The sequence below is a fragment of the Oncorhynchus gorbuscha genome, linkage group LG18 (assembly GCF_021184085.1).
Source record: "Oncorhynchus gorbuscha isolate QuinsamMale2020 ecotype Even-year linkage group LG18, OgorEven_v1.0, whole genome shotgun sequence".
Classification (NCBI taxonomy): domain Eukaryota; kingdom Metazoa; phylum Chordata; class Actinopteri; order Salmoniformes; family Salmonidae; genus Oncorhynchus; species Oncorhynchus gorbuscha.
Window position 1 is genome coordinate 19656975 of NC_060190.1, and position 19500 is coordinate 19676474.

At 40.9% G+C, this 19500-nt stretch overlaps 1 protein-coding gene across 2 annotated transcripts in view; it reads right to left on the minus strand.

The window, feature by feature from the left end:
- LOC124003714 overlaps positions 1–18899 on the minus strand; it is a 36893-nt gene extending 17994 nt beyond the window's left edge. Inside the window, exons 1-9 of one of the 2 annotated variants that reach the window (XM_046312257.1) lie at positions 18062–18899; positions 11753–11871; positions 8907–9021; positions 8559–8636; positions 7510–7625; positions 1775–1928; positions 1378–1514; positions 1182–1275; positions 786–860 (exon numbers count right to left, since the gene is read on the minus strand). In XM_046312257.1, the coding sequence (XP_046168213.1) occupies positions 786–860; positions 1182–1275; positions 1378–1514; positions 1775–1928; positions 7510–7625; positions 8559–8636; positions 8907–9021; positions 11753–11871; positions 18062–18562 (1389 nt within the window). In that variant the 5' untranslated portion in view covers positions 18563–18899. The remainder of the gene's footprint in view (positions 1–785; positions 861–1181; positions 1276–1377; positions 1515–1774; positions 1929–7509; positions 7626–8558; positions 8637–8906; positions 9022–11752; positions 11872–18061) is intronic. The other variant, XM_046312258.1, reaches the window with a different exon arrangement.
- Between the last annotated feature and the right edge of the window lie 601 nt (positions 18900–19500).

The following is a 19500-nucleotide window of genomic DNA, read 5'->3' on the forward strand; positions in this document are numbered from 1 at the left end:
CCTGGTGAGGATGACGAACAAGCAGATGAGCTTCCCTGAGACGGTTTCTGACAGTTTTTGCAAAATTTGTTTTGGTTGTTCAAACCCACAGTTTCATCAGCTGTCCGGGTGGCTGGTCTTAGATGATCCCACAGGTGAAGAAGCTGGATGTGGATGTCCTGGGTTGGCGTGGTTACACATGGTCTGCGGTTGTGAGGCCGGCTGGACATACTGCCAAATTCTCTAAAATAACATTGGAGGTGGCTTATGGTAGAGAAATGGACATTCAATTATCTGGCAACAGCTCTGGGGGACACACTTGCAGTCAGCATACCATTTGCACTCTCCCTCAAAACTTGAAACATCTGTGGCATTGTGTTGTGTGGCAAAACTGCACACTTTAGAGTGGTCTTCTATTGTCCCTACATCAATGTGGACCTATGTAATGATCATGCTGTTTAATCAGCTTTTTGATATGCCACACCTGTCAGGTGGAATGATTATCTTGGCAAAGGAGAAATGCTCACTAACATGGATGTAAACAAGTTTGTGCCCAAAATTGAGAAATACGTTTTTTGTGCAAATGGAAATATTCTGGGATCTTTTATTTCAACTCATGAAACATGAGTCCAACACTTTACATTTATATTTTTGTTCAGTATATATTGCCCAATGTAAATCTTTCTGAATCCGATAAGTACCATGTCAAGGACTGAATATTATGCAATGAAAAGCTACAAAATGTACTTGGACATGTCGAAGCAGATCGTGTTTGGGTAAATATCAGCTGACAGGTTTTTAATCACCTCTGGACCACTCAGACTGGCTCTGCGGTGGCTGGGGATTGACATAGCAAGGTTGTCTTTCAGCCATGACAGAGTCTTCAACCATTAAGAAACAGGAAAGGAAGAGGAAATGAGGAAACAGGAGAGGAAGAGATAGAACAAGAGGAGGAAGTGACGTTTGGTTAACCCAGTGGGATGCATCCAGGCCCAAATTCAATCAATTATGAATAAAGGAAAAGTAATATAATAATAATAAAGTACAGTACACTGGGGGTTCACTCTCGATGTTTACAACCTTTAACTGTAAAATCAACACACCCTGTTTATCACGTGGACATTGCCATTGGATTTTTACTCTAAAGTATTAGTACTGTTGTAGCAGACCACAAGAAACACCCGAAATCAGTCCATAGCTACCTTATCAGCAGATGTGGTAGAATTTTGCAACTGAATACCAAGTTCTGATTGGCAACCTGGAAAACAAGTGTTCAAATGGGTTGTCTGGTCCTTTCTGCAAAGCAAGAAAACGTTACGTTAACTTAATGGTCTGCTTAAAGTGTCATCAACAATTTCATCTGGTTTCAAAAAACAAGAAGCTGATGGAAGTCTATACCTTTGCCCCTCCACACACAGTCTTCCAGTCAAGTCATTGCTGGTGGTGTCACAGGAGACTCGGGCATAGCTTTTGGAAGGCTGTTCTTCAACTTGACTAACAGTCAGCTTCCTGGGGACCCCACAGTCTTTCATGTTCTAAAAGAAAAGGAAATTACACAGGTCATTAGTAGGTCATATAATTAGAGTAATTCTACTATTTTACAGAGGTATCAAGTACCACCTATTCTGATGAGTTCCTCTTTTCATAACAGTTCACCCAAATTACACCCCATATTACAAAATGACCTATTCGTTTTTAATCGACTCCTTAAAAGTTATTTGTAATTTGGGTGAACTATCTACTAAACTACTTTTAACAAGAATTTCCTAGTTATTTGAAAAATGGATCTGCTGACCTCGAACCCTTTGAGAGGGTTCTGTTCCTCTTTGATGTCCTTTCCTATGATCCTCTGGGCCTCATGTTCCGGATCTCTGGTTTGACTCAGTGGGCCAGGTTCATCACAGGAGAAGTCTATGGCAAGGGTGGTGGGCAAATCTGGCCACTCGCTCCTGCATGGCAAAACATTATGGGTTACTTATTGTAACACTGGTTCTATCAATGATAGTGACCCTACCCTACCACATCCGTAAGGCCAGTTGACACTCAGTGCTAGTTTCATTGGTAATGAAATAGAATGGTTCATGTGAGTGAATGGGCCAAAATCAAGATAAAGCAAGAACAAACTCACTGTAAAAGACCAATCCAGCACATACACTACCGGTCAAAAGTTTTAGAACACACTCTCATTCAAGGGATTTTCTTTATTTTTATTACTTTCTACATTGTAGAATAATAGTGAAGACATCAACATTATTAAATAACATATATGGAAACATGTAGTAACCAAAGTGTTAAACAAATCAACAAATATTTTATATTTGAGGTTCTTCAAATAGCCAACATTTGCCTTGATGACAGCTTTGCACACTCTTGACATTCTCTCAACCAGCTTCATGAGGTAGTCACCTGGAATGCATTTCAATTAACAGGTGTGCCTTCTTAAAAGTTAATTTGAGAAATGTCTTTCCTTCTTAATGTGTTTGAGCCAATCAGTTGTGTTGTGACAAGGTAGGGGGGGTATACAGAAGATGGTCTTATTTGGTAAAAGACCAAGTCCATATTATGGCAAGAACAGCTCAAATAAGCAAAGAGAAACGACAGTCCATCATTACTTTAAGACATGAAGGTCAGTCAACACGGAACATTTCAAGAACTTTGAAAGTTTCTTCAAGTGCAGTTGCAAAACCCATTAAGCGCTATGATGAAACTGGCTCTGATGAGGTCCGCCACAGGAATGGAAGACTCCGAGTTACTTCTGCTGCAGAGGATACGTTCATTAGAATTACCAGCCTCAGAAATAAATGCTTCAGAGTTCAAGTAACAGGCACATCTGTGTGAATCAGGCTTTGTGAATCAGGCCATTATGGTTGAATTGCTGCAAAGAAACCACTACTAAAGCACACCAATAAGAAGAAGAGATTTGCTTGGGCCAAGAGACACGAGCAACGGACATTAGACGGCTGGAAATTTGTCCTTTGGTCTGGAGTCCAAATTGGAGATTTTTGGTTCCAACCACCGTGTCTTTGTGAGACGTGGTGTCGGTGAACGGATGATCTCTCATGTATGTTTCCCACTGTAAAGCATGGAGGAGGAGGTTTTATGATGTGGAGGTGCTTTGCTCGTGACACTGTGATTTATTTAGAATTCAAGGCACACTTAACCAGCATGGCTACCACAGCATTCTGCAGCGATATCCCATCTGGTTTGGGCTTAGTGGGACTATCATTTGTTTTTCAACTGGACAATGACCCAACCCACCCCCAGGCTGTGTAAGGGCTATTTTACCAAGAAGGAGTGTGATGGAGTGCTGCATCAGATGACCTGTCCTCCACAATCACCCGACCTCAACCAAAGGGAAAGGGTGGCTATTTGAAGAATCTCCATTATAAAATATATTTCGATTTGTTTAACACTTTTTTGGTTACTACATGATTATTATACAATGTAGAAAATAGTCTAAATAAAGAAAAACCCTTGAATGAGTAGGTGTTCAAAACCTTTTGAAAGGTAGTGTGCGATTACCTCTGCACGTTGTTTTTGCTGTGGTTTCGGTTAGAGACCTGACTCAAAATTGTCTTGAGAAAAGTCACCGTCTGAAACGTTGACGACAATAATAACAGTAATAATAATAATGCAAGAGATAATCGTGTGTCCGGGAGTAGTCTTTTACAATGAACAATATTATGCTCATTCTCCACAGCAAACATTGGTGTGTACACCCCAGTGATATACTAGGGAAATTATTTTTCTTGAGGCATTTATTTCCAGCACCACAAACAAGATGAGAAAAAAGCATTGTGGTGTGGAGTGTTAAAATAAAACACATACTGTATTTAGTGCTTTTTATGTAGGCAGATTGGAAACCAAGGGGTAGATCGATGTGGGGGAGAGGTCAGAAGGGTGGACACAAAGATTTAACTCTGGTCTCCAGGGCCGTGGTACATAGCGATGGGAGTGATACCACTTAACCAAGGCTTAGCACCTATTGTCATGCATCAGAGACAATATGTCCAAAGTGGATCATTTGTAGCAGCTGCGGATGCCTCTTAATCAGTTTTACTGTGTATTCTTTAAGGTTTTTGAGTCATACCCACAAGTTTGAGCACTCCTCAACATGTCTAGAGCACTTCTGCTTGGAGACGTGTCACATGACTCAGAAATCCAAGGATGAACAACACTGACTGGATCCACCAGATATGCTGAATTAGCTAACAACATGTTATGCAACCATGACAATCTGAACAGACAGAAGGCTTTGTCCTTGGAGTGACTGACTGGGGCTGGCAGGGGTACAAAGTAATGATGTCACCCCCCTCTGAAAGGGTGAGGTCATGGTTTCAGGAAAGGGCTTTTGTTTTAGAAATGAACTATCAAACAGAGAGGGAACAGCTGGGAGGAGTCAGAAGTCTCGCCATCCAAAAGGAACACTGTGTATGTCGTGTCTTGTCGGTTGTCTTTAATTCAAACGTTCTTTCTCATTGGCGCCCGTTAAGGAAACCTATATCCAGTTTTGACAGAAGAGAGCCCATTGCCGCCCTTACAACAAAAATAGTCATTTGTTTATATTTCAAAAGTTTAATACCCTAAAACTTAGGATTCTATGGTTCAATGTGTTAAGAAATATGCCTCAGTTTAAATCCAAAATCTGAGCTAGAACATTTTTAATTAAACTTCCAAAATGTAACTTTAAATGCAGAAGTGCATTAAACCCACAGTTGAATGACTAACATGGTAACTGACCAGTATACTTCTGTTCAATAAGCTTTATAAGCTACATCCGTTTGTATCCCTGGTTACTAGGCCATACCATACTTATGAGGCACTCTGCACACATCTGCTGAAGAAATTAGGAGCAGGTTTATCGTATATTATAATCTCCCCCCAAAATGTCTTTCTCTATATTCATCCATATCTAATTTTGGCATACACTTGTCGCTCCAGCTCCTACACAGAACAATTTTACACAGGGGCTTGCGAAATCCGCGTCATGCTTAAAGTTAGAGCATTGCATAATACAAAGAGAATTTCCCCGAATGAATTCCCCCAAATTGATTCCATGGCGATTATCTGGACTGCATTTGCTGGGAGTGAAACTCAGACTATGGCTTATTAGGGCAAGGATCATTTCAATGTCGGCTTCAGTTGCCATTAGGGCATTGCCTCTAATGCCAGAATGTCTTGTTAGTTACACAACAAGAGTGTTAGTAGGGAAACAATACATCATCTTATTCACCGAGTATGTTTCCCATTAATCCAATTGTAAACATCAAACCTTTTCATCTGCAATACATTTTCCATGAGTTCATCCTGACGTAAACTGTTAAGTGATGTTTATCAACATGTTGAAAAGTTCAGAGTCGACATGTGGGTTGGGTCAAAAGGGCTGCCCGTTTTGTGTCATTATACTGTAGCAATGGCTCGCTAACTCAGTTATTGGTGACCTCCATTGATTACTTTATTCAGCACTACCAAATGTAAACGGTTTTATGGAGGGAGAAATAGCAATGGTGTACTTAAGTAAACATTAAAAATACATTTTTGGGTAACTACACTACAATACTAAAGAAAAGAATCAACTTTTTACTCCATACATTTTCCCTGACACCCATAAGTGCTTGTTACATTTTGAATGATTAGCTGGACAGGAATATCCCTGGTAGTCTCTACTGCCTCTGATCTGCCGAACTCACAAAACACAAATGTTTTGTTTGTAAATTATGTTGGAGTGTTGGAGTTTGTTCCCTGGCTATCCGTAAGTAAATGAAATAAAACATGTAAATTGTGCCGTCTGGTTTGCTTAATATAAAGGAATTTTAAATGATTTATTTTTTTACTTTTACTTTTGATAGATAAGTATATTTTATCAATTACATTTACTTTTGATACTTAAAACCAATTACTTTGAGTTTTACTCAAGTAGTATTTTACTGGGGGACTTTCACTTTTACTTGAGTAATGTTCCATTAAGACATCTTTACTTTTACTCAAGTATGACAAGTACTTTTTCCACCACTAAAAATAGACTACAGGTAAGCACCCTGGTTCTCAGACTGTGGTTTCAGGGGGGAAATATACACAGTCTTCAATAGAGTTGAGTGATGCAAACACATCCTCACTTGAACATTTGAACCTTGCCCCTAATTGAAATAGTATTTGTGAGTGTTTATTTCTATGTTAATTGTATTCCAGATTCCTGCTCAACATACATTACTCATATCATAGATCTCATTCCACCATTTCACCTAAACCAGTGAAGTGTGTAGTAATTGAGTGTTTGTGTCTGAATAGGTATTGGCTAAAGAGGTAATTGTAGGCCCCTCCCAATAAATGAGTTAACGAGCTACAGATGTTTAAATGTTTGTGTGAGAGTGCCAGTGGGGAAGAGAGGTAAGCAAGGATAGACCAGTGAAGATTATTATTTTATTCTTGGGCTTATCTTTTAGTCCATGTTTTTACCATTTTGTATTTATATATTTATTGAAAATAAATATCAACATTTGGAAGAAACCGCTCCCGTTCTTTTAGTAAAACCTTTTTTTATGTGAAGGGCATCGGCCAGCCCTGTCACAGTTAAATCAGGTGTTTCAGGAGTTATGATGTTACAATCGGCATTCTGTTCCTAGGCAGTCATTGAAAATAAGAATTTGTTCATAACTGACTGTAACGAACTTCGTCTGTTGTTTGAAGAGATTCAGACCAAAATGCAGCGTGTAGGTTACTCATGACATTTAATGAAGAATACGGTACATGAAATAACGGAAAATACTAAAACAACAAACGAGTGAAACTAATTACAGCCTATCTGGTGACTAACACAAAGACAGGTACAATCGCCCACGAAATACAACGCGCACTCAGGCTGCCTAAATACGGTTCCCAATCCGAGACAACTAGAATCAGCTGACTCCAATTAGGAATCGCCTCAGGCAGCCAAGCCTAACTAGACACACCCCTACTAATACACACTCCTAATTAATACAAACCCCAATACGAAATACAACATATAAACCCATGTCACACCCTGGCCTACCCAAACATATAACAAAAACACAAGATACAATGACCAAGGCGTGACACTGACTTGCCTTTTTTAATAAAGGTAAAATAAAAATAAAAAAATACAAATTCTCCAACCAAACGGGAACCATGTGTGAATGTTGTAAACATTGATCTTACATTTATAGCAAATATTGCCATAATATATAGCACTACTTTTGACCAGAGTCGCATGGGCCTTGGTCAAAAGTAATGAACTACAGTATATAGGGAATAGGGTGCCATTAGAGCAGGGTTTCCCAAACTTGGTCTTCGGTACCACAAAGGGTGCACATTTTGTTTTTTGCCCAATCACTTCACTGCTGATTCAAATAATCAACTAATCATCAACCTTTGATCATTTTAATCAGCTGTGTAGTGTAAGGCCAGAAACCAAAACGTGCACACCTTGGGGTCCCAAGGACCGTTATTGGGAAACGCTGCATTAGAGACACAGACAAAGAAACGATTTGAGCTTTCGGGACCCATATTTACCCGCTACTCTCCTGGAGAAGGCCCCAACTCTCCTGCACCTCAGCCTGCTTCCCTGTCACTCTGGCAGCCAGGGTAGGGTGGAGGTCCGAAAGGCGTGAAACAGTCTCGTTCAGCATCTGGAGAGAGCGTGGTCGAGGGAGGGGATGGGAGCAGTGGAAGGAAGGAAGTGACACAATTCATTTGGTGTTGATTTACAGTCTTGGAAAACGACCCACGCTCTAAAATGGAAGGCTATGGTTAGATGGAACACAGAAGTATTTTTTATTTTATTTCACCTTTATTTAACCAGGTATGCTAGTTGAGAACAAGTTCTCATTTACAACTGCGACCTGGCCAAGATAAAGCAAAGCAGTGCGACACAAACATCAACACAGAGTTACACATGGAAATGTGTGTGAAAATGGCGTGAGGAGGTAAGGCAATAAATAGGCAATAGTAGCGGAGTAATTACAATTTAGCAAATTAACTATGGAGTGATAGATGAGCAGATGATGATGTGCAAGTAGAAATACTGGTGTGCAAAAGAGCAGAAAAGTAAATAAAAACAATATGGGGATGAGGTAAGTAGATTGGGTGGGCTATTTACAGATGGGCTATGTACAGCTGCAGCGATCGGTTAGCTGCTCAGATAGCTAATGTTTAAAGTTAGTGAGGGAAATATAAGTCTCACAGTATAACATCACATCACAGAAGGCTTCTTAAGGGGGAAACACCCCAAAAAGATCCAGAGAAGGTCTAGGAAGGAATAGTCTGGTGGTGTTATGTTTCACTGTCTTAAGATAGTGTCTCTGTGTTTCTCTCTACTTAGTAGGCTTGAGTACTGAGCATCTGCCAAGACAGTTGTAGTGCATTTCTTTTAAATTCAGTGAAACAGTGACATTCAATTCATATTTTTGTTGGTTATATTTTCATTTTTATTTTATTTTATCACTAGTATTTCACTTGAAATGGAATTGAACACAACCCTGATGTATGAATGACGCGTTACTGCGTTTCACCATAAATGTATTCATTATTTTGAGCTACATTTTCCCCCACGTGCCACTCACCGTGATTTGGCTGGCAATATTGTAGATCTCTGTCTGACCGCAGCTCCCCTGGTTATCAGATCCAGACAGGACGCTTCTCTACCAAACACAAAAATAATATAGAGTCAATCTTATGATAATAAGTGTAATAACGTGTAATTACAAAACAATGATTATTTGGAGAGCTTTGGGACCCTTTATTGGGGTTATGATGGGGACAGTTGTACTAAACTCGTGGAGCATATATTTTTCAAGAAGCAATCAATTGAAATAAACATTTAACAGCATGTAAATATTGCAGGTTGTACCTTTAAAGGATCACTGGTGCAAAATAGGACTCTTGTGCAAATTCCTATTCTGCCTTTTTACCTTCCTGTTGATGGTGCAGATGATGTTGTCAGCCTGTTGGTAGAAGGAGGAGACGTCCAGAGCCAGTTTGAGGTCTTGGTGATAGTTTCTTAACAGTGACTGGAACCTCAGGCAGCTACCAAAGAGATACAGTATCTAGTTCAGTGCTTTGGCAATGGGATCCCATGGGGGTCAAATTCCCAGATATGACTTGAAATCCAAGATGGATGCAGAATCATTTAAGTCAGACCAAGTAATGTTCATTTACATGGAAAGCTGTAGTTACATAGTAGTAGCTAGGAAAACAACATGTTAACGGTAGCCATAACAAATATACATCCATAGCACCAAGGACAAAGTATATGTAGCCTAGTCAAGGAGTGGGACTTTAACCTAGATGCTTATAAGAAATCCTGGTATGCCCTCTGATGAACCATAAAACAGGCAAAGCGTCAATACAAGACTAAGATTGAATCTACTACACCGGCTCCGACGCTCGCCGGGTGTGGCAGGGCTTGCACACTATTATGGACAACAAAGGGAAGCACAGCCGCGAGCTGCCCAGTAACGCAAGCCTACCAGACAAGCTAAATCACTATGCTCACTTCAAAGTAAGCAACACTGAAGCATGCATGAGAGCATCAGCTGTTCCGGACGACTGTATGATCACACTCTCCACAGCCGATGTGAGTAAGACCTTTAAACAGGTCAACACTTACAAGACCGCAGGGCCAGACGGATTACCAAGATGTGTACACTGAGCATGCGCTGACCAACTGGCAAGTGTCTTCCCTGACATTTTCAACCTGTCCCTGACCGAGTCTGTAATACCAACATGTTTCAAGCAGACCACCATAGTCCCTGTACCCAAGAACACCAAGGTAACCTGCCTAAATTACTACCAACCCGTAGCACTCACGTCTGTAGCCATGAAGTTCTTTGAAATCTGGTCATGGCTCACATCAACACCAGGGTAGCCTAGTGGTTAGAGTATTGGACTAGTAACCGGAAGGTTGCAAGTTCAAACCCCCGAGCTGGCAAGGTACAAATCTGTCGTTCTGCCCCTGAATAGGCAGTTAACCCACTGTTCCTAGGCCGTCATTGAAAATAAGAATTTGTTCTTAACTGACTTGCCTAGTTAAATAAAGGTCAAATAAAAATTAAAATAATCTCAGAAACCCTAGACCCACTCCAATTTGCATACCGCCGCAACAGATCCACAGATGATGCAATCTCTATTGCACTCCATACTGCCCTTTCATACCTGGAGAAAAGGAACACCTATGTGAGAATGCTATTCATTGACTATAGCTTAGCATTCAACACCCTAGCGCCCTCAAAGCTCATCTCTAAGCTAAGGACCCTGGGAATAAACACCTCCCTCTGCAACTGGATCATGAACCTTCTGATGGGCCGCCCCCAGGTGGTAAGGGTAGTCAACAACATATCTGCCACGCTGATCATCAACACGAGGGGCCCCTCAGGGGTGCATGTTCAGTCCCCTCGTGTACTCCCTGTTCACCCATGACTCCATGCCCAAGCAGCATTATTAAGTTTGCTGACGACACAACAGCTGTAGGCCTGATCACAGACAACAATGAGACAGCCTATAGGGAGGAAGTCAGAGACCTGGCAGTGTGGTGCCAGGATAACAACCTCTCCCTAAACGTGATCAAGACAAAGGAGATGATTGTGGACTACAGGAAAAAGAGAACCAAGCACGACCCCATTCTCATCGCTGGTGCTGTAGTTGAGCAGGGTTGAGAGCTTCAAGTTTCTTGGTGTCCAGATCACCAACAAACTATCATGGCCCAAACACAACAAGACATGTAGAGGGCACGACAATGCATATTCCCCCTCAGGAGACTGAAATGATGGGTCCTGCGTGCTGCCCAGTACATCACTGGGGCCAAGCTTCCTGCCATCCAGGACCTCTATACCAGGCGGAGTCAAAGGAAGGCCAAAAAATTGCCAACGACTCCAGTCACCCTAGTCATAGACTGTCCTCTCTGCTACCGCATGGCACGTGGTACCGGAGTGCCACTTCTAGGTCCAAAAGGATTCTTAAAAGCTTCTACCTCCAAGCCATAAGACTTCTGAACAGCTAATCAAATGGCTACCAAAACCATTTGCTTTGTCCCTCCCACCCCCATTTTTATCATGCTACTACTCTCTGTTTATTATCCATGCATAGTCACTTTACCTCTACCTACATGTACTGTACGTATTACCTCAATTACCTAAACTAACCGGCGCCCCCGCACATTGACTCAGTACCGTTACCCCCTATATATAGCCTCCACATTGACTCAGTACCGGTACCCCCTATATATAGCCTCCACATTGACTCAGTACCGGTCCCCCCTATATATAGCCTCCACATTGACTCAGTACCGGTACCCCCTATATATAGCCTCCACATTGACTCAGTACCGGTACCCCCTATATATAGCCTCCACATTGACTCAGTACCGGTACCCCCTATATATAGCCTTGCTGCTTTTATTTTATTGTTGATCCTTAATGATTTGTTATTTTTCAATTTTTCACTTCAGTTTATTTTAGTGAATACTTTCTAAACACTTTTTTTTCTACAAGCCCTTAACCAACAACTGCATTGTTGGTTAAGGGCTTGAAAGTAAGCGTTTCACTGTAAGGTCTATCCCTGTTGTACTCGGCGGATGTGACAAATAAAATGTGATTTGATTTAGTCATAGAGAAATTTAAAAAACTATAATAAATCACGAGTGGCCATGATTTATCATGCATATATCAAAGTTTAGGGGCCTGTTGTTTCTTACTGTTTATTTTTTAAATCAATGTAAGGTGTTACTGATATATCTTGCTCAGTCAAAAATGGGACCTACGTTTGGTTAACTGTGTTTTCTCGGGAAGGGACTTTGTTGCCTTCTATCTGTTGCAGTCTCTTCCTCTTCTCTCCCTTGTGGTCGGTCTCCGTGTCAAGCGTCTCGTACTGATGTCCATCCTATAGAGGTCATTATAAAGGAAGAACCTGTGAACCAGTATACTCAATGCATGGTTCTGACACTTGAGGGCATGTACAGTTGAAGTCGGAAGTTTACATACACTTAGGTTGGAGTCATTAAAACTCGTTTTTCAACCACTCCACAAATTTCTTGTTAACAAACTATACTTTTGGCAAGTCGGTTAGGACATCTACTTTGTGCATGACACAAGTCATTTTTTCCAACAATTGTTTACAGACAGATTATTTCACTTATAATTCACTATATTACAATTCCAGTGGGTCAGAAGTTTACATACACTAAGTTGACTGTGCCTTTAAACAGCTTGGAAAATTCCAGAACATGATGTCATGGCTTTAGAAGATTCTGATTCTAATTGACAAAATTTGAGTCACTTGGAGGTGTACCTTTGGATGTATTTCAAGGCCTACCTTAAAACTCAGTTTGCTTGACATCATGGGAAAATCATGGGAAAATCAAAAGAAATCAGCCAAGACCTCAGAAAATAAATTGTAGACCTCCACAAGTCTGGTTCACCCTTGGAAGCAATTTCCAAATGCCTGAAGGTACCACGTTCATCTGTACAAACAATAGTACGCAAGTATAAACCACGCAGCCATCATACTGCTCAGGAAGGAGACGCGTTCTGTCTCCTAGAGATGAACATACTTTGTGCAAATCAAAGTGCAAATCAATCCCAGAACAACAGCAAAGGACCATGTGAAGATACTGGAGGAAACGGTTACAAAAGTATCTTTATCCACAGGAAAACAAGTCCTATATCGACATGACCTGAAAGGCCACTCGGCAAGGAAGAAGCCACTGCTCCTAAACCGCCATAAAAAAATATTATAGAAAATTTGTGGGCCGAACTGAAAAAGTGTGTGCAAGCAAGGAAGCCTACAAACCTGACTCAGTTACACCAGCTCTGTCAGGAGGAATGGGCCAAAATTCACCCATCTTATTGTGGGAAGCTTGTGGAAGGCTACCCGAAACATTTGGCCCAAGTTAAGCAATTTAAAGGCAATGCTACCAAATACTAATTGAGTGTATGTAAACTTCTGACCCACTGGGAATGTGATGAAAGATATAAAAGCTGAAATAAATCATTTTCTCTACTATAATTCCAACATTTTCCTGACCTAAAACAGGAAATGTTAACTGTGTCAGGAATTGTGAAAAACTGAGTTTAAATGTATTTGGCTAAGGTGTATTTAAACTTCCGACTTCAACTATATAGAGTGCCTTGCGAAAGTATTCGGCCCCCTTGAACTTTGCGACCTTTTGCCACATTTCAGGCTTCAAACATAAAGATATAAAACTGTATATTTTTGTGAAGAATCAACAACAAGTGGGACACAATCATGAAGTGGAACGACATTTATTGGATATTTCAAACTTTTTTAACAAATCAAAAACTGAAAAATTGGACGTGCAAAATTATTCAGCCCCTTTACTTTCAGTGCAGCAAACTCTCTCCAGAAGTTCAGTGAGGATCTCTGAATGATCCAATGTTGACCTAAATGACTAATGATGATAAATACAATCCACCTGTGTCTAATCAAGTCTCCGTATAAATGCACCTGCACTGTGATAGTCTCAGAGGTCCGTTAAAAGCGCAGAGAATCATGAAGCACAAGGAACACACCAGGCAGGTCCGAGATACTGTTGTGAAGAAGTTTAAAGCCGGATTTGGATACAAAAATATTTCCCAAGCTTTAAACATCCCAAGGAGCACTGTGCAAGCGATAATATTGAAATGGAAGGAGTATCAGACCACTGCATATCTACCAAGACCTGGCCGTCCCTCTAAACTTTCAGCTCATACAAGGAGAAGACTGATCAGAGATGCAGCCAAGAGGACCATGATCACTCTGGATGAACTGCAGAGATCTACAGCTGAGTATATTGCATAAATCTGGCCTTTATGGAAGAGTTGCAAGAAGAAAGCCATTTCTTAAAGATATCCATAAAAAGTGTTGTTTAAAGTTTGCCACAAGCCACCTGGGAGACACACCAAACATGTGGAAGAAGGTGCTCTGGTCAGATGAAACCAAAATTGAACTTTTTGGCAACAATGCAAAACGTTATGTTTGGCGTAAAAGCAACACCCTGAACACACCATCCCCACTGTCAAACATGGTGGTGGCAGCATCATGGTTTGGGCCTGCTTTTCTTCAGCAGGGACAGGGAAGATGGTTAAAATTGATGGGAAGATGGATGGAGCCAAATACAGGACCATTCTGGAAGAAAACCTGATGGAGTCTGCAAAACACCTGAGACTGGGATGGAGATTTGTCTTCCAACAAGACAATGATCCAAAACATAAAGCAAAATCTACAATGGAATGGTTCAAAAATAAACATATCCAGGTGTTAGAATGGCCAAGTCAAAGTCCAGACCTGAATCCAATTGAGAATCTGTGGAAAGAACTGAAAACTGCTGTTCACAAATGCTCTCCATCCAAACTCACTGAGCTCGAGCTGTTTTGCAAGGAGGAATGGGACAAAATGTCAGTCTCTCGATGTGCAAAACTGATAGAGACATACCCCAAGTGACTTAAAGCTGTAATCGCAGCAAAAGGTGGCGCTACAAAGTATTAACTTAAGGGGGCTGAATAATTTTGCACGCCCAATTTTTCCTTTTTTGATTTGTTAAAAAAGTTTGAAATATCCAATAAATGTCGTTCCACTTCATGATTGTGTCCCACTTGTTGTTGATTCTTCACAAAAAAATACAGTTTTATATCTTTATGTTTGAAGCCTGAAATGTGGCAAAAGGTCGCAAAGTTCAAGGGGGCCGAATACTTTCACAAGGCACTGTATATATTTATATATATACACTGAACCAAAATATAAACACTACATGTAAAGTCCCATATTTCATGAGCTGAAATAAAATATCCCAGAAATATTGTGCCATTCATCTGCTGCCGTCACCTCATATTTCAGCATGATTTTGTTTATTTATTTTTTATTTCACCTATTTTTAACCAGGTAGGCCAGTTGAGAACAAGTTATCTTTTACAACTGTGACCTGGCCAAGATAAAGCAAATCAGTGCGACAAAATCAACAACACAGAGTTACACATAAACAAACATACAGTCAATAATACAATAGAAAAATATATGTACAGTGTGTACAAATGTAGCAGAGTAGGAAGGTAAGGCAATAAATAGGTCATAGAGGCATTAATGCTGGAATGATAGAATTGCAGATGATGATGTGCAAGTAGAGATACTGGGGTGCAAAAATGATAATGCGTGGCCCCATGTCGCAAGGATCTGTACACAATTCATGGAAACTGAAAATGTCCCAGTTTTTTCATGACCTGCATACTCACCAGGCATATCACAAATTGAACATGTTTGGGATGCTCTAGATCAATGTGTAAGATAGTGTGTTCCAGTTCCCGCCAATATCCAGCGACTTCACCCAGCCATTCAAAGGGAGTGGGACAACATTCCACAGGCCACAATCAACAGCCTTATCAACTCTATGCAAAGGAGATGTGTCACGCTGCACGAGGCAAATGGAGGTCACACCAGATACTGACTGGTTTTCTGATCCACGCCCCTACCATTTTTCTTAAGGTATCTGTGACCAACAGATGCATGTCTGTATTCCCAGCGATATGAAATCCATAGATCAGGGCCTAACTAATTTGTTTAAATTGACTGTCCTTATATGAACTTTTTTTGTTCTCAGTAAAATTTTAGAAATAGTAGCATGTTGCGTTTATATTTTTGTTTGGTGTATATACCAGCCACCTATGTGTAATACGTTACAAAGGATTTCTGTATGGTCATTTAATTATTTGCAGTACATAGGCTGTTATAGGGATCCATGAGTTGTAGTGTAATGTATTAGGAATGTAGCTGTTATTCATTTATAAGTACCCATGATGTGCTTTGAATGGTTATCACAAGTGCTTTTACTGCACTATGAGCAAGGTCATGCGTTATACAGATGGTTGTCAGTATTTGTAGCATAAAAATATGAAAATAATGTATTTTTTGTCATAGCTGTGAAATCACTACAGGCGATACATTCATTTCATTTAATTTACTTCTGCTACTTTGCAATGAATAATTTTCTGCGAGCTGCAGAAAGCTTGTGGAACCTTTTCCTTGTCTGTCTCCGTTCTCTCTTTGCCATGCCGATGCATTCTGTACTGATGACCTCATGCAAAACGTTGAATGATGCATATTATCTTTCCGAGACCTCTTACATCATTGCCGTGTGTAGCTAAATCATGGAGCAACTTGCTGCTGGTTCCCTACAGTCTCCACAATAATCTGAAACTTGTTAGGCCTGCCTGGTTTTCATCTTAGACAGATGTTTGTTTTCCTGGAATGTAATGTACTGTATTTTCTGCAGTGAAATACACATTTTGGTAACAGTTTACTTAAAACTTGCAATTCTAATGCATTATGATGCGTTGATAAGCTTGAATATGAGCATTTAGAATGTTTTACAATAACGTATCACTGTAAGCACTGTTGCGCAGGTTTCACCATGTTGCAAGACTTCCATGTACCTTGGTAGTTCAAGCCGCAGGTAGGCTACAAAAGACCACGAAACTGAATGCACATACCCTGCAGTCTTTGGATAGCTTGGCTATACACAAAGCTATAAAAAAATGTGTCTGTGTAGTCTTGGGTATTTGAAAAGTTGAAAACTTCAAGAGATGTAGACATTGTCATAAGAAACAGGGAAATGTACAGACAGATGCCCAAAGACGGACCCCCAGAGCTATACTCAATCCTGGTGAAAGAAAATGGAATGTGTATACTAAATACAGCCATGAGAGAATGCAGGCTTTGTGTGACTCAGCCAGCCCACCTACACAGGGCCGAGATGAAGAGCGAAAGAGAGCCAAAACCATGATCTCATCTCAAAATAATTGCTCCTCTTTTTGCTGTTCCAGTTCCTTTTCCCATCCCACTGTCATTTTGCTAGTTGTATGCTCAGCATTGAAAACTGTAACCATGGGACTGTTATCTGTAAAAAATATATATATTTAACTTAATTTTCCTGTTAACTTCAAATGTATGTCATGCTTTCTGAGTGCATAAAATATGCATCTTAACATGGTATGTGATATTAAGTACACTATCTTCTTTATCTGTAAGCTTATTTTGGCATGCTTCTTCCGCAAATTGTTGTTCAGTGTCACTATTAAATCCAATCGGGATCCCCTTAAATTCCGAAAGACAATCGCAAGTTTTGAAATAACCCGTTTGCCAGCTGTGGATCTGGAGAAACACTTAATCACAGGTACAACTTCAGTTTGGCATCATTATATCCACCAACGCAATGTACCTGATTGCTATTTTCACCACGCAACCCCTTCAATTATGGAATTGGGAGTCGTTTATTCTGTGGAAATAACTAGTTCATCCGAAACGTGGCCTTTTACCTTGCTTAATGAAAGCCTGCTGATGATCTCATAGCTCGAGAGTACAGTGTGGATAATGCAACACTGAGGTAATAGTGCACACATTGTGTGTGTGTGTGTGTGTGTGTGTGTGTGTGTGTGTGTGTGTGTGTGTGTGTGTGTGTGTGTGTGTGTGTGTGTGTGTGTGTGTGTGTGTGTGTGTGTGTGTGTGTGTGTGTGTGTGTGCGCGCGCGTGCGCGTGCGTGGAGGTTTCATGCTGGAACAATGTACATTATGGTGTTTATATCATGTTGCTTTTGGTACCAGATGCAAAAAAGTGTCTTGTGTTGCAGGGTGGAAGGCATTAAACTGAAAGATTGATGTTGTTACTCAGCTTACTCAGTAATGCAAATTCAGTAATTATTAGTATGTGAAAACAAACAATTACTTAATGAGAGCATTACATAGTATGTGAAATGAGGGAGAAAAACAAAACATTACTAACAATGGGTTTTGTGGTTATGGATTTAATTCCCAATTCTCCTATTGCCTTTTGGCTCTGGACTTACTTTCTTTAAAGTAAACAAGTCAATTAATTTGCTTTCAGAAAGCTTGAGGATGGCCAACAGAAACAAAACAAATGTCCATAACAACACTGGCTGAGACATTCACCATTTCTATTTCATATAAAGCCAGTTGATTTGAAACAAGTGATTTGAAATGTAAATTAGTTGGTGCTGGCTTGCAGCATATCCTAACTCAGTAACATGTGAGACACCAATAATAAAACAACTGTAATCCAAGGTTACCTTAGACTGAGAGTTGGACATCTTATCCAAGTCGTCCTCTACTCTCAAGGATGGTGGTTTTGGGTGAAGACTGTTGCTTCGGATGGTCTCCGACGTGGAACTGACTTGGGTGGCCAGGTCAGAGTCACACAAGGACACGTCGGGGACTGTCTCGGCATTCCTGCAAATAGCAATCTTCCTGATGGACCTAGAGGATGCAGTGGGGGACACAGAATTCCTGTCCTCCTCCACTCTCTCATCCTGATGTCCCTCTGGTGTTGAAGCGTAGACCTGGGCGGCCACTTGTGGGAGTTCCGAGTTCCCAGTCTCAGGCCACCCCTGGGACTGGCTCACGTAAAGGGACATTTGGTCGTGTAGGTTGTTCTGCAGCTCCAACTTGTTCGGAGCAGCAGACTTCGGCAGATAGACGTCCACAATGTCCTGGCATTTGGCTTCAGAGGGGACAGACAGCCTGGTCCCAATGGTAAAGGGCTGGATTTTTCTGACAACACCCTCAGACATGGTTTTTGATAGCTCTGCAGTGTAGTCTAGATGGGCATACTGTGACAAGAATCACAAAACAATACAGATATCTCACCTCATCTACTGCAAAGTCCAGTATCAGAAGTTCAGAATGAGAGGAAAAACAAGACGAATCCTCGAATGAACAACGCTCTTTTCCCCAAAACAATTGTCAGGAGAAAAACTCACTCAAAAAGCCAACCGCCTCCTTGCACCTCATGGAGAGAAGACAAGTACAGGACACACAATAGGACGTCCCCTCCTGTCTGTTTCTAAGTTATCAACTGAGCCTGTGTCATGTCAGGGGAAACCAATGTGAGAAGCCGAGGAGGGAGGAGTGCCTCTTCTGAGCAACCACCAAGCCAATAGTGAGAGAGAGGGAGAGAGAGACAGATAGAGAGAGCTGAGTGAAGAGAGAGAGAGAACTGAGTGAAAAGGGAAAGTGTCTGGCTTGCTGCCTGGCTGCTCTCTTAGAAAAAAGAAAAAATAGGAAGGGAAAGAGAAGGGGGGAAGTTTCATTAAAAAGGAGTGAGGTCACCACTTTCTGTCAAAGGCTGGGCAGAGTCAGAGTGACTGAGTGTTGTAAACTGGAGCTGTAAAAACTTCCTCCCCAAACAAAAAGCTCCATGCTCAGATATGAATAGAGTAACAGAGGGGTAAATGCTCTCTCTCGCTCGCTCGCTCTTTCACTCGCTCCCACTTTCTCTCATTCTGCTCTAGCCAACTCAGTCACAGCTGGACAATGAGGTAATGCTTTTAACAAGAACAACAAACATGAAGCACCTCTAGATCTCACGTCTGTAGTCTGCTCTCTCTATTTTTCTCCCTCTCTCTTTATCTCTCTCCATAACTGGTCAAATTGTCAAATGTTTGTTCCACAAGTAAATATGCCTCAAGAATCAAATGTCTTTTCTAACCGTTTTCACACTTTTTTTCAT